We start from the raw sequence: 16,056 nt of genomic DNA on the forward strand, positions 1-16,056 counted from the left end.
GGAGTTAGGACGCTGTACAGTGGGCCATGTGGGTGGATGGAGGGCAGTTGCTGGCCAGTGTAAGTTATTGGAGCCGGTGAGGCATGGAGTTATTGCACTGTGGAGTGTGTTGGAGGAGACATCAGTGTGGAGGGTCGACAGGGTACATGTGATGTGTATGGCAGCTGAGTAGTGGGTCCTGAGAAGAGTATTATGGGAAATAGTGTTGGAAAGATTCCTTAAGTCCTGATTAATGTGGGCCTTGACATTGAGACATCTCACCTGGGATTTTCTGCTTAACTCTTGGGAAGGCTTTTTTATTTTATGATTATTTTTTAAATTGGGGTAATTGCAGAATCCCATGCAGTTGTAAGAAGTAATACAGAGAGATTCTTTTGGTGTTTCCCTCAATGGCAAGATTTTGAAAAACTGTAGTATTATATCATACCAATATTAATATTAATACAACCCACCTGTCTTATTCACATCTCCCCACTTGTACTCATGTGAGTATTTGGAGAGTTTTGGTCAGGGTGTTTATATCCTCAGTTTCTGAATGAGAATTCCAAAATTACAAATTTAACATGCTTCAGAAACATTCTTGGTTTTTCTTTGAGAATGTTTATATGACATTGACTTTCTTTTCCCTTCTTTTATGTGTCCTATGATTCAGTGGAACCATTGCAAATATCCCGTTATCTATGAGAAATGTGTTTTAAACTGAACCTTTCCCCAAAATCACCTGTTCTCTCTAGTGAAGTAGAAGCATATTGTGGATTTGATATGCCTCAGTTCTCCCAGGAGAGCAGTGTGGTCCTGCCCAGATTGCACAGAGCAGGGAGTCAATTAACAAGTATTCTAGGTACAGCTGGGTCACTGAGGAGCAGGGTAGCCTTTGACCCAGCCCTTAAACTACCTCTCTGGGCCTCAGTGAACTCATCTGTGAATGTGATGTTTCAGTTTATTTCTAGGGCACCTTCCAACTAGAATATTCTTTATTTATTCTTTATATATATATATATATATATATATATATATATATATATATATATATATATATATTTAATAACAGGCTGATAAGACTCATTTTATATCCTTCTGAGTTATTCACTGTTTTTTAGAGCTTATTTTGTGCCTTGAACTCCACACATTTCTTCAAGGATTTTTCCTCAGTTGCTGAAACATGAGAAGCACCTTTATAAAAAGGGCAGCATATATTGGAAGGTCAATTTTGCAATATTGATGATGGCTTTTTTATCCCCATGGCATGTGTTAATAATGTGGTACTTCTCACTGTGAGATGTGTTTTTAGAAAATGTGTAATTGCCCTGAAGACTGGGGAGATGGTCTGCATTTCACATGAAGAGTAATTATGCTGTTTGCATCATAAATTCTAATAGAACATATGTAACTGCATATTATTTTTAGATTTGATTAACTACCTCAACGGCTTATTCCTGTCTTCTTGGAAAAGGTTTATTCACTGCTTTGAGTGGTTAAAGAATTTAGAAATCACTGGGAGAATGAAAGAAGAGAAGGAAGAGAAAGTTGGTTAGAAGTAGGGGCTTTATAGTTAACAGTTAAAAATGTATATGTCTGCCCTTTTAGTATTTGCTCTAACTCATTATTAGATTTGCCAGTTTCCACTTATTTAAAAGGCACCTTACGTAGAAAGGCAAATCAATATTTACAGTACATTAGTGGCACAGAGAATTTGAAATCTTGTGATGAGGGTTGATTGCTGTTTTAGCCACTCTTCAAAGGAATGCACACATCAAACAGCCTCCACGATCGTCCTGGACCCAGTGACATCGCACCAGTCCCTGTGTGCTCCCTCCAGCAGCTTAATTATTGAAGATCCTCATCTTTGAATTTTCTTTTTAATATTTCAGAGGATATACTTAGAAAATCTATATATTAAATAAATCAGAAGATTATGGGAAGAGAAAGTTTATTATCATGTTTTTAAATGCATTGATTTTCCTAAAATTGAGGATGAGGAATTGTAATAATAATGACCAAATTACCTTAAACAAGAAGCTTCTATTATTTCTAATTACTGTAAAGAACAGAAATTGCTGAGATAGGCCATGGGCAAACCATAGAGGAAAAGGCTGTATTCATATTCTGTTCCTCTGAGACCATGACAAAATTGCATTCTTTGTATAATATGTTTTATCAGAACCATGAAAGATGGGAAGCCTGTCAGATGAACCAGGTAGTTGTGTTTTGTGTCATTTTGTTGATAAGGCCAAATGTTTATAGTGATCTTTATTTTTTTAATTTATTTATTTTTTTTTTTACGTTTATTTTGAGAGAGAGAGAAAGCATGCACATGTGCACACGAGTAGGAGAGGGGCAGAGAGAGAATCCCAACCAGGCTCTACGCTCAGCGCAGAGCTCAACGCGGGGCTCGATCTCACGACCATGATATTGTGACCTGAGCCACCCAGGCGCCCCTCTAGTGATCTCCTTTGTAATCAGGTTCAACTTGCCAAAAGACCACATGCCATTTGTGGCTACTTCTATCCCATTACCTACAATTCATGTATTTTCATTCTCCTCTGTTGCTTGTAATACTTTAACCCATTTAGAGACACTTGATAATGGCTATAGATACTGCTTTGGAAAAGTTTTATATTTTTTCTAGTTCATTTTTTATAAATTGTTATAAGTTCTATTAGGATGAGATTTGGTAGGTGATCACTAGTGTAGTATATTAACATATTTGGAATGACATCTTTTTTTGTCATTAAAAAATTTCTTATCCCATTAGTGCAAGCTCTGGTTGTAAAGGTTAGGAGACTGAGGCCTGGACAAGGGACCGATATGCCCAATGGCCACCAGTCTAGGCCAGCGGTCCTTAATGTGAGGTCTGTGCATCCTTGGGAGCCACTAAGATCATTTCTACGAGGTTGTTAGGGCAAGACTATTTTTCATAGTATTACCAAAATATATTTTGTGTTTTTCACTGGGTTGATAGTCTGCACCATGGTGCTCAGGCACTGATGGGTAAAATGCAGGGTGGTGGCACCAAATGTATTCTCCACCCAATATGCTCACACTTTAAGAAACAAAGCGATTTCCATCTGCTGCCCTTAATGAAGCAGCAAAAATGATTATTCTGATTAAATAATGACTTTTGAGTACACAATTTAATATGTTGTTAAAGTGGTACGTAGGCATAAAGTACTTCTATGCATTGAAGATTACTGGTTATGTTGAGAAAAACTTGTATGTGATGGTTTGCATTTATAAGCTGAGGTAACCATTTTTTAACGAAACACCACTTGTCTGTCTTTTTTTTCTTTTGCTTTTTTGTTTTGTTTTGTTTTGTTTTTTAAAAAAAAGATGGAAAACTGGTTCTTAGACTTTGGTATCTGGCAGAGTTTCTAGAAAATGAATGAAGTGAGCCTGCATTACATGGCAAATAACGAACAGTATTTATTGCCAAAGAAAACATGTAAGCCTTCTACTGAAAATTAGATATTGGAAAACATATATTCTGCCATGAATATGATAGCTTCCCAACACTTAATGACTTTTCTCATGAATTGGTAGTAATATTCACATACGTGATTTTCTGATATGCAGAAATATATCAACATTTCTAAGAGTGGTATAAGCCAATAATACATTCCAAATAGCTAATGTTACAGAATTTTCTCATCAGTAAAAGATCCATTCAAAGTATAAGACAAGTAGATTTTACTGTGCAAAGAATAAGAAGTTTACATTCCATATTGCAGCTAACCTTTGAGAAATGTCATTTGTCAAGTTTTGGTGTGGTATCAAAGAAGAGTATCTATAGTTCTGGAAAGGTTATTAAAATAGTATTCCAGCTAAATATTTGTGGAATTCTTTTTTTCTTCATATACTTGACATGTTGCAGCACATTGAAATCAGAAGCAGGGATGAGAATCCAGATGTCATCTCTCAAGCAAAATGTAAAACAATGCTACTCTCCCACTAAATATGCTCTGTTTTGTAAAATAGAATTTTCTAAAATTCTGTTGTTAATGTTAACATATAATGGGTTTACTATTAAGTTAAAAATGAACTAAGGAATAAATATTTAAATTGTTTTCATTTCCACTTCTAATATGGTAAACGTCCCTAGCTATAACCCACACAAACAAAAGCTCTTTGGGGTCCTCAGTAATTTTTCAAGTCAAAGTGTCCTGAGATCAAAATTTGGAGAGCATTGGTCTAGGCTGGTCTCCTTTGGGGCATACTTAAACATCTTACACATTGGGGGTGCCTGGGTGGCTCAGTTGGTTAAGCATCTGACTTCGCCTCAGGTCATGATCTCACGGTTCGTGAGTTCAAGCCACGTGTCGGGCTCTGTGCTGACAGCTCAGAGCCTGCTTCAGATTCTGTGTCTCTGTCTCTGTCTGCCCCTCCCTAGCTTGGTCTCTCTGTCTCTCTCAGAAATAACCACCTAAAAAAAATTTAAAAACATCTTACCATTGTACTACTTCTACTTAACCAGTAAGCTTTTCTTTCTTTAACATGTCTGAAATTGGGATGGCTGCTGTTTCAATCTCTATGTATAACTAACGTAGTATTTCTTTAACTTTCTGAAATCAAATGATGGTATTAGTTAAAATCAGTGTATGACTTCTCAATGTATATAATTCTACTTAGAAAACAACAAAACTTTTCCCTTTTACTAAATTGAGACTAACATGTATCTCTAAGTAGCTGGAAATGGAATTTGTTTTCCAGTGAATTGCTGATTAATAGAACTAATTTCGTGATTTGGACGGTGATTCAGCACTGACCAGGGCGCCTGAAGGTCTGGCCAGGAAATAGTTCCTGAGCTCCTCATGTCGTCTTGCTGAGCCTCAGCTTACTCATCTGTAAAGTGAGTCACATGTATCTCCATTGTGACTAATGTAGAAACTTATTAAAAAAAAAATTCACATCATTGCAAGTTAAGTCAGTGGTTCTAATATAAGGTTACTTAAGTAAAGTGTGTGTGTGTGTGTGTGTGTGTGTGTGTGTGTGTGTGTGTATAAACTGTATAAAAATGCCCATAATTTTCACGCAACCATAAAACCAAGAAGAAATTATAAACTGATGCAAATACAAACTTACCACATCAGTGTGAGAGACAGTGGTGTGTTGCTGAGTCTAATCACAGGCAGCATGAGTGTACCACCACTGTGTGCATGTGGTCTTTGTGTTTGGACCTAGTGATGCTGCTGGCATGCACTATGATGGTTCTGTTCTTTCAACACATAGAACTGCAGGAAAACCTTGATTTCAAGATGATCATGATACTACTTGGCATTTTTTTTATTACGTACACATTGCTTACTTTTTAAATTGAGTTCTGCTCTTTTCTCATTAGCCCAGTACTCAAGCCTAGGACACCTTCCTGACTGTGACAGTGGGCAGAAATGAAAGCATGGAGCCTTGAAATTGCATAAGGGTACTTGGTTACTAGGTAGTACAAGTGAAAGACCCATACTATCCTATCTGTTATTTCCTTTTATGGATATCACTAAAATGAAGACAAAGTTTAATGTGCAAAGAACTGACAGGAAGGGCTGCTTAATAGTGCATCTCCTGGGTCGTCCCTCACCCTGCAATTATGTAAATGCTGCCCTGGTCCAGTACCCTGGCATCTACCCGGAAGGGACAGCCCATAGGGTCTGCAGTCCCCACTGTCACCTACCTCCTCTCTAGTTTCCCTTTCCCCCCACATCTACAATTTCAAGAGTTGTAGATACCAGAGGTAAAAGGCTAATTATTTTTACCTGTTTCAGACTAACAGATTAACACAGTGATCATGTCCCATCAGAAGATGATGGTCCTCTTTATTTTATCTGCATCCTATATGCAATTTATTTTTTTTCTGGGAAATATTTTCAAAAGCAAGTATAGTAAGCTGTTTTATTTTGTCTAAGCAAATTCAGAGACACTATATAGTTCTTAAATTTATTTTGGGGTTGAAATATACTTTTATGTGATTGTTTTATTGTGGATAGAACTTTTGATCGTTACTTCTGTACTGTTTTTTAAAGACCATCTCTTGTGAGTAGTGCTTCCTTTAGACTTACACACACAATGCACACATGCATGCATACACACACATAGAAATTGAGGTGTGCAGAGTTCCTTAACAGCTAAATTAATAACACCCCTGTAATTGGAATGCAACAGAACTCATATCCAAGAAGCAGTATTATTTTCCAGAGCTATTTTTTTCTTCCCCCTCCTTATTTTGCTTTTCTGCTTACATTTTTGATTTGATGGGAACAATTTTGTTATTTGGGAGGGAAGTTTTTTTTATAGTAAAAACATTGTAGTGTTAACACATAGATTGTTAGATGTATATTTTTGTGAACCTGTTTTGAAAATGACTATATAGTTCTTAGTGTGTTTTATTTTTGGGTAAGTAGTTAAGGGCTGTCACATGCTTTTACTTACACTTAGAAATTATTTTTCTCTAATAATTTTCATGTGTTACTCCCAGCAAATTAAGATAACAATTAACGATGTTAAATGTTCGGCATATTTTTTTCTGGTGATGTTCCTCAGGCTCTATTATTATCAAATCCTCATGATGTCGAAGCATATGTTAAAAGCAGTGTTAAACGATTGATACGCTTCTGTTTTCTCTGATCATTTCTAATTTGCTTTAACATCTTTGAGACTATTGGATTGGCAGTGGCTTAAATATCACCTTCAATGTGTATAAATAGTCTGTGTTTAGTTGAGTATTGTCTAGGATCTATGTATCCACACCATTGATCAATGGATCCGTGTTCCCAAAATGGTTTTCATAGAGTAAATGCTGAGTTTACACCACCATTAAAGCTGTTTCATTAGAGACTTTCTATAAATATTTACCTTGCATTCTAGTTTTTGAAAACAGATGATCTCTCACATAATTAAGCTGAATTTTTTGTCTTATATTTATTATGTTTTTGAGCGATTTTGCTCAGTTGATGAGTGGAGTTTTTGATTCTCATTCCCAGTGTTACAGACTTGTTCCTTCTCTGCTGTACCAGTGATTGTATCTGCTAAGATGTGCTCAGTGCTACTGATACAAACATTAGCCTGAGCTTGTTAATGATTGTATTATAACAGTTGCAAACAGACTTCTCTTTTATGTGAATACAATTGCTAAAACACTGTCTTTCATGTAATTGTGTATGCGAGTATATTGCAGACACTACCTGTGTATTAGCGATTGCTTTCAAGACTTCCATTTAAGGATAAGGAATATGTTTATGTTCTATATTTTCTGATAGTACTTCCTTGAAGAAAATAATTATCTTACTTAACAGAATTCTTTAATGGACAAGCCAAACAGTTTAGGTTGTGTATCTTTAATCCAGATATGATTAAAAATTAGATGAAATTTGTTCCACAGATACATTGTTATTTATCTTTTAGAATATGTATGATATTTTACTTAAAAATATTCAATACTGTTTTAAGCACTTTATCTCATTTAGACCTCAAGATACCCTCAAAGTTTCTATTCTATGGCCATTCACATATGAAGCGACTAGAGGCAGACAGTAGTCAGGCAACTTGCACAGAACCACAACTTGGTGAAGTGCAATTAGGAGCCTGGGCAGTCTTACTCCAGAGCAGGTTATCTCGTACGTAGTCCTTTTCTTTTGCTGAAAAGTGCTTTAAAGGAGCTAATGGAGTCTCTATTTAGAATGCTGACCCCCTGTCACCTTAAAAGTGTTACTCTATTCTTTAATTTTTTGGATTTCTCTACCTTTATCCTAACATGCAGTTTTCAGACATTAGTTATCTTTTTAAAAAATATAATGCTTTTTTGTATTTATAGATATGCCTCTTCATGTCCGACGAAGCAGTGACCCAGCTTTAATTGGCCTTTCAACTTCCATTAGTGATAATAATTTTTCTTCTGAAGAGCCTTCGCGGAAAAACCCCACACGCTGGTCAACAACAGCTGGCTTCCTTAAGCAAAACACAGCTGCTAGCCCTAAAACCTGTGACAGGAAGGTAACCATTTCTATTTTGTATTAGTATCAATGATGAATGTCAACTGTTGACTGGATCCTTTGCTTCTAGCACATCTTCACTATGGCCCTTTGTGTGTGTACTTATCAACTTCTCCGTCAAAGTCGAGATAACTTCCTGTTTCATGTTGCCCTTGCAGTTTCTGAGAAATTTCATGCTACTTATACATTTATGTATGTATCCATTTTTTTGAATAGATAATTTATTTATGATTAAAAATGAAAACTCCTGACATGCAATGTGTTTGTCCTTTGTTTTTTTGGAAGAAAAACTAGTCATCCTGTTTTTCTTCAGGGGCAGTCCTCTTACCATTACCTTTTTGCATGTCCTTACAAAGATATTTTACACATGTATAAGCAGATATTCGTATTGATTCATGAGGTGCATTAAAGAAATTATAACATTATGGACTTTTAAGGATGAAAGTGGACGCCACAGTCATTTATTCTAACTACTCCATTGATAATTTTATCTTCCTACAGAATGGAAGTGTACTGTCTGGTCTTAACAACATTTTCTTCTTTGACCCAATTTATTTCAGTCTGTGATCTAATTTATTTAGTCTAAAAAATAAACTTTATTTTAGTTTATTCTGTTTTTTTCAATTTGTTTCTTAATGCTCTTCATCATATATTCCTATAGAATTCTTAACATCCTATTCTGTTTTACCTCTAACTTTTTACTCGATGAGCTTTAAGCACTGTTTGTCATTTTCACTCCTGAAACTGTTGAGTGTCAGTAAATATCTGTTGAATGAATGAATGAATATTTTTTTTCAATGTAGACAGCAATTGAGCGTCATGTATATTGAGAAATGTGGAACTATACTAGTTACATATTATGCATATAGCTTATGATTTGCTTGATATATCCTTTGCATCTATGTGAAAATACCTGTTTTAAATTTTTTTAACTTGGTGTTGCATTTTTACAAACTCTTCTTTGTAGTAGTTCATTTAGAGGGAAAAATACTTAGAGTACCTAGAGTACCTTAACTGAGAAGAATCTATCGGGAAAACACAGTGTACTGTGGTTGCTAATGTTTTGGAATAGGCGTTTAACTGTTAGGCTCACTCTTCTGAAATATTTTATTATGTATTTGATGAGGAATCAAATTGGAGTATCTTGTCATTGGGATTAGCTTGAAATTTTAGAATGCTTTATCATGAAGTAGACCATCCGAAGAAGCAGAATCCAATTTATGAAAATGCCTCATGACATTTAATTTGTGTTCAAAATAGACTTAATTTACATGGCTATTTACAAGTATATAAACAAGTCAAGTTGGCAATTAAAAAAAATTCATTACTTATTAAAAAGGTTTTCCCATTGTTTAAGGCTAGTGGGTCAGGAGCGCCTGGGTGCCTCAGTTGGTTAAGTATCAGACTTTGGTTTAGGTCATGATCTCCCGGTTTGTGAGTTTGAGCCCCGCATCAGGCTATGTGCTGACAGCTCAGAGCCTGGATCCTGCTTCAAATTCTGTGTCCCCCTCTTTCTCTGTCCCTCTCCCACTCATTCTCTGTCTCTCTCTCAAAAATAAATAAGCATTAAAAAAAAAAAAAAAAGATAGTGGGTCAAAAGTCATTGAGGTACAGGGTTTTCTTCTTAACTCCTTCAGCATGTTAGATATGTGAGTCAGCTTCACTTGCGGAAAACAGAACCACAGTAGCTATTTTATTTTATTTATTTTTTATTATTTTTTTTAATGTTTATTTATTTTTGAGAGACAGAGAGAGACAGCATGAGTGGGGGAGGGGCAGAGAGAGAAGACATAGAATCCCAAGCAGGCTCCAGGCTCCGAGCTGTCAGCACAGAGCCCGACGCGGGCTCGAACTCATGAGCTGTGAGATCATGACCTGAGCCGAAGTCAGATGCTCAACCAACTGAGCCACCCAGGCGCCCCCCACAGTAGCTATTTTAACATGAGAGGACTTAATACTGAGAAGTGCTTTCTCAGAAAATCATTGAGGACCATCTGAACGATGCAGTATGGTGCATCTGCCCAGGAAAGAAGCAGAGGCTGCGGGGCAGGAACCTGGGATCCTGCCCCCTGCATCTGCCTGTAGATGCTAGCACCCTGTCTCTGGGTGTGCTCACCCTGTCTCTTGTCACTTGTGAAGCTTGGAAGTGAACCCAGAAATGCCTCAGAAAACTCCATCATCTATCTCCATACCCAGGCTTGCCACCAGCAGCAGCCCAGGAAAATTCATCCTATTTCATAAGCATCATTAACATTTCAGGCTATTGTTTCCAAATGTGCAGAATGCTGTCTGTGTCCAGATCCTTATCTGCAGGGGAGGTTTAAGAAATGGACCTTAGCCTTCCGGTCTCGGCTGCATGCTGCGAGAGGATTGTGATGTGCACTGCCAATTAGTCACCTCACTGACTTTTTGTTTTAAATAACCTATATCTATCATTGTCAAACATTTGGAACTCTAGTACAATAGAACAAACTCAGCAACAACCAGTATGAAGATATTAATGAATACACACCATATGCACATACACATACCCTCACACACATATATATACCCCCACAGAGTTGGAGTCATACTATGTCTACATATTTGCATTTGTATTATTTATATATTTTTTTCATATCATAGTGATTTTCCCTGGTGTGAATTTTATTGGAAAATATTTTTAATGGCTGCAGTATATCTCACTCTAGAATATACTATAATTTATAATTCTCTTACTGTTAGATATTTATACTATTTCCATTTTTTTCACATTATAAATATAAGTGTTGTGAGAGAAACTTGAATGTACTTTTGTTTTAAAAATGGTTATTTACTCAATAAGCTTTTTGTTTTCTTTTTTAAAATTTATTTATTTTGAGAGAGAAAGAGAGCATGAACAAGGGAAGGGCAGTGAAAGAGGATTCCAAGCAGGCTCTGCACTGTCAGCGTGGAGCCTGATGCGGGGCTCAAACTCATGAACTGTGAGAGCATGACTTGAGCCAAAATCAAGAGTGAGACACTTAGCTGACTGAGCCACCCAGGTGCCTTTCAACAAGTTTTTTTCTGTATGGGGCAGCATTTAATGTAGCCAATGCCCACAGTTTCTCATAGGAAAGACCTTGATTTACATACATAAGTTTATTTATTTTGAGAGAGAGAGAGAGAGAATATGCAAGCAGGGAAGGGGCAGAGAGAGAGGGGAGAAAGAGAATCCCAAGCAGGCTCCATGCTGTCAGCACAGGGTATGATGCAGGGCTTGAACTCATGAACTGGGAGATCATGACCTGAGCCAAAATCAAGAGTCAGACCGGGTGCCCCTACATACATATCTTTAGAGGAAATAATATTCACATTCAACACACATAAAGGATAATGTGGAATGAATTTGTCCTTTGAATTATCATTCGTTTTACTTTTCAAGCACCCATTTTCTAAGCTTGCTGTCAATTTTGAGCTATTTGAATTATAATCTGAGAGATTTTCTTTCTTTCTTTCTTTCTTTCTTTCTTTCTTTCTTTCTTTCTTTCTTTCTTTCTTTCTTTCTTTCTTTCTTTCTTTCTTGTATGTGTACATCGGACTAAATGCTATCTTCTTTTCAGTTATAAAATGACTTTCTGTATTTTCAGTATTCAGAAAGGATACTTGGAAGAAAGCATACTTGCTGATAAGTATTAACTTGATTTCTTTTTCTTGAGGCCATGAGAGCTCACCTATTGCTGGGCAATTTCAAGATATGATAAATCTTTCAATGTTTGTGGTAGTTAGGTTTTCTGTGTAAATGCATGGAAGTAAAGGAGTTGACGATTCATAGTCTTGTGATCCATTGATCTCTAATGGCTGAAATAAGTTGATATACTTGTATAACTCATCTACAGAGCTAAGTGGCTTCTATTCTTCCAAGTTGGTAAGTAAAAGAAACAATTTTACAATAATGTCACCAATCAGTTGAAATCTCTTATTTCTGAAGTAGGCAGTTTCATTCTGGTATGTTAGAATGATGCTGAACTCACTCCTATGGATTCAAAACCAAGATGGGAGGTGAAGTCTTCCCAGTTAAAGTAGTCATTCCACTATTAAGTTTAGAGGCCAGTGAAGACAGATTTTGGTGTTGTAGAGACCTCAACCAGGTGAGAGCTTGGAGAGGACAAAGATTCTATGGGCTTTTAGATCTCTTAAAATTCCTCATACTTTCATTTGGAAGTAAGATATAAAAGAAAAGAGAGTCTTGGCTTTTAAAAAAGTTCTTGGGAACATTGTCTCATTCCTGTTTCCCAACATTTTGCGGCTGACTTCCTTTTTCAACTCTTTTAGAGAACATTTTACTCATACTTAGTATGGAAAGTATATTGCTACAAGATGTATTTTCATTTGAGATTTTACACGTGCTTAATATTTCATCTTGGGAAAGAGTATTTAAGTCAGTGTGAATACTTAAATCACTTTGCCACCTCTTTGGTCCCCCTTATTAAGTCATTGTCCCTGCAAATAAAGTCTAACTAGTATGTGGAGAGCATTTGATTCATTCCATCAAGAACAATGTAATGAGGCACTTATCAGAATCAGCCTACTATGAAGTTCAAGGATAAAGTCTATGCATTATTTTATTGTGTATTGGTTTTAAGCAATTATTCCTTTGCCCCAAATACTGAGAGCTGTTGCTTTTCTAAGTGATCTGCTCCTTCCCCCCACCTCCAACCAAATAAAATTTGTATAAGTAGATAAAAACAAAGGTAGCATAAAAAAGCATATCTTGGCTAGTTCCATGAGAGGTTCTTACCTGTTAGGGAAAGGGGAAGAAAGTGATAAGAGAACACATTATATTAGCATCAGTATCTTTTAAATTTGTATTATTTTTAAGAGTTCTCTTTAAAAGAGATCTTGGAATGCTTCTGACACCCTGGGTTTATTTGTTTGATTTAGTTGCTTGGCATGTTTGTTATGTTTCCCATCCTCCTGATATGTACAAACTCTTGGAAGAGTTGCTGTCTTAATTATGTCTTTGTCACCTCCCTTTCTGTTCCATGAGAAGAGTTATAGGATCTTCTTTCCTCTAGCTTTAGAAAAATATTTACATAAACATTTTTGTAGTATATTTTAAGATTCCCAAAACAGTGTTTTTCTTATAATACTACTACTTTCTCTTTGCATTTATAAAGTAATGAAAAATATAAAGAAGCAAGTAAGTAATTTGGAATTGTGTAGATGAGTAATATTGACAGTTCAGTGCATTAACTTGGAACTCTGGAGCATAGCTCCATATAGCTGGTGGCTGTCCTTATTACCAGTGGGGAATCATCCAACGAGTATAGTTTAATTTCCTGCCTTTTCCCCTAATTCTTCTTATATTGAGAGCATTTTCCCATGTCTCATAAATATAGATAGCTTGCATAATGTTCTTTTATATACTGATTTTTTTTTTCTTGTAGTTGGTGTTTATTCATTTTCTTTGGTGATTTTCCTATTGCTTGACTTTTATACTTTGCCAGGTTTTTTTTGTTTGTTTGTTTGTTTGCTCTAATAAGTAGCCTTTAGAAGTACCCTTCAGAAAAGATCCTTATATATTAATTTATGTTAACATCTCTGATGATTTTCTTAGAACAGATTCCTGAAGGAGGCTTATTTGACCAAGGAAATGAGTATTTTTAAAGCTACTGATATTCATTTCTCATTAGTTCATGACTAGTAAAATGTCAAGTACTTGTGTTTTATAAAGCACTGTGAGAAGTCCTAGATGGGATGAGCTATGGCATGAGGGAGAATATAAAAACAAAGAAGCAAGGGGGTACTGTTCCTGAGTTCTGGAACTTACTGTCTTAGTGTATAGCTTAATAATTCCCATTTGGCTGCACATCATAATCACCTGTGAACTTTAGAAGGCAAAACACACTTATAGCCATGGGTGCCTTTGTCCATGTCAGGAGATTTGTGTGTTTATTTAAAGCTGCTTTGCTGGTTTTAGGGCACAGTCTTTTTTTTTTTTTTTTTTTTTTTAGGACTTGAGTCTAGCTGAAAAGGAAAAGTGTGTTTATTTGCCTGTTAAGATAGGGTAAATAAGAGTCTTATGGTTTTTGAGATGTCTTCTTTTTAGGCTCATTTTTCTATCATGGCAGAATAGAATCTTACACTTAGATTGCTCAAATTTATCATTTTCAAATGAAAATCAATTAAAATGAGTTTTGTTGAGTTTTAAATAAAAGTATTACAAGAACCTATTGAGATAGTGGATCCTGTCCTGTCATTGGCAAACTAGAATAGGAAATATTTTTTCTAAATAGAAGCTATGGTACCAATAATGTACCTGTCTATTGTTCCTTGGTATAATGTCCCCCTACCCCCAATCTTAGTGAAGTGCATTTGAATACATAGAGCCAGGACACCAAATTCCCAGTATCGTGTGAAGTCACCAATGCTAATTCAGTCACAAGGAATCTTCAGAAAATGCCTACTCCTTGTTTTATTCAGTTTGAAAACTTTGGTAATTGCCAGGCTGACAGTATATTAGCAATTAACATTGACTCCTACTTCATGGTAGTCTACCATAGCTGCTTCCCGGTCGTTCATTCATTCATTCTTTATAGAGTCATGGTCTACATTGACCTATTTGTGTGCTTTCTCATCCCCTTTTCAACCATTCGGCTTCTTGATCTCTGCCTCTCCTTTATTCTTTCTAATGGGTAAGGCCAATCATATTGGTAAATTCGAATATACTATTTTATTTTCAGGCTAGTACACTTGACCTGTTGGCTATTGAAAAACGTTATCTATCTTTTGGTATTTATGAGCCAACCATAGATGGTAGCTAGTTATAATAATCATCTAAAAACCTCAAAGGATGAGCTAAAATCATTCCTTGAAACCACATGTTTCCTCTGTGAGCGACGTATAGCTGTGTTTAATTTTCTGGGGCATTAGCTTCAAGGGAGATCCAGCTGAGATTTAGTTGTCAGACTATTTTGCTGCAACATTTGTATTTCCTGTTAAAGGCCTCTGAAACTATATATTTCACCTGTTTTGCAAATTAAAAGATCTTCATCTGACTACAGTTGTGTGCTTTTATTAAGTGATGATTATAATCATTTCTACAGTAGGCCAGCTTTAACTGCCAAGCTCCCCTAGTCGGAGTTGTTAATAACCTAGTCTCATCTATTTCTGTGTCACATTTAGGGATATAATCTGTCTTCACTTGCTTTGTAAATTATAATTTGTATTCAAAGTTATACAAATCTAAGGTGCCACTGAGAAAAAATTTGAGCCTGACTGTGGTATTTTTAGAGTTCACAAACCACTCCAGAAATATAAACCAAAGTAATGTCCCTATCCTTATTAAACACCCTCAAAGTTACATAGAGTAGAGAGGGAAATGAGTATATTACTCTTGTTTTTCTTGAGTTGGGGGAGAGGACTAGGAAATTGCATTTTATATTGAACAAAAATTTGCATGACTTTTATATACTTAAAAGTTTTTTGGCCTTATTTCATCCTTCTAATAATTTTTTTTAAATGTATTTTTGAGAGAGAGAAGGAGAGAGCGAGCAGGGGAGGGGCAGAGAAAGGGTGACAGAGACAGATGATCCAAAGTGGGCTCCAAACAGATAGCAGAGAGCATGATGTGGGGCTTGAACTCACCAACCCTGAGATCATGACCTGAGTCAAAGTCAGGCATTTAACTGACTGAGCCACCCAAATGCCTCTACCTTATTCAATCTTTTTAACTTCGTTTCAATTCTTAATTTTTGATACTTCAGCTTACAGACCTAGTTCATTCAAGTCACAAAGTTGGATGCAGTCACTTCATGTCCTGTTGTTAACAAGAAAAGCGTAAGATTGGAGTGCCCAGGACTGGGCACCTGCTGCTTGCCTTCTAGCTGCTTCAGCAACTTTGGCTTTAATTTGCATGTGTTCTCAGGGCATGCGTTCTGGCCTTCCTTTGGAGAAATGCATTTCAGGCAAAGGTTTTCACAGTGTGCAGGTAGAAGTGGTTTCCATCTCTCCCATCTCTAACCTATACCTATTTTTGAGGTTTTTGATCATTACACATAATGATGGCCAAGGTATTTTGAGTACTTGCTTCTTGCCAGACATTGTGCTTGATGGGTCA

The 16,056-nt window shown here is 36.2% G+C and overlaps 1 protein-coding gene across 22 annotated transcripts in view; it reads left to right on the top strand.

Annotated features, from left to right (window-relative positions):
• The window catches only part of PARD3 (par-3 family cell polarity regulator), a 668,338-nt gene that overhangs the window by 299,236 nt on the left and 353,046 nt on the right, over window positions 1-16,056 (top strand). For all 22 annotated transcript variants that reach the window (XM_058681495.1, XM_058681510.1, XM_058681501.1 and 19 more), the window contains one exon: window positions 7,799-7,977. In XM_058681495.1, coding sequence (XP_058537478.1) covers window positions 7,799-7,977 — 179 coding nt within the window. The remainder of the gene's footprint in view (window positions 1-7,798; window positions 7,978-16,056) is intronic.

Source organism: Neofelis nebulosa, chromosome 8 (genome assembly GCF_028018385.1).
Source record: "Neofelis nebulosa isolate mNeoNeb1 chromosome 8, mNeoNeb1.pri, whole genome shotgun sequence".
Lineage (NCBI taxonomy): Eukaryota > Metazoa > Chordata > Mammalia > Carnivora > Felidae > Neofelis > Neofelis nebulosa.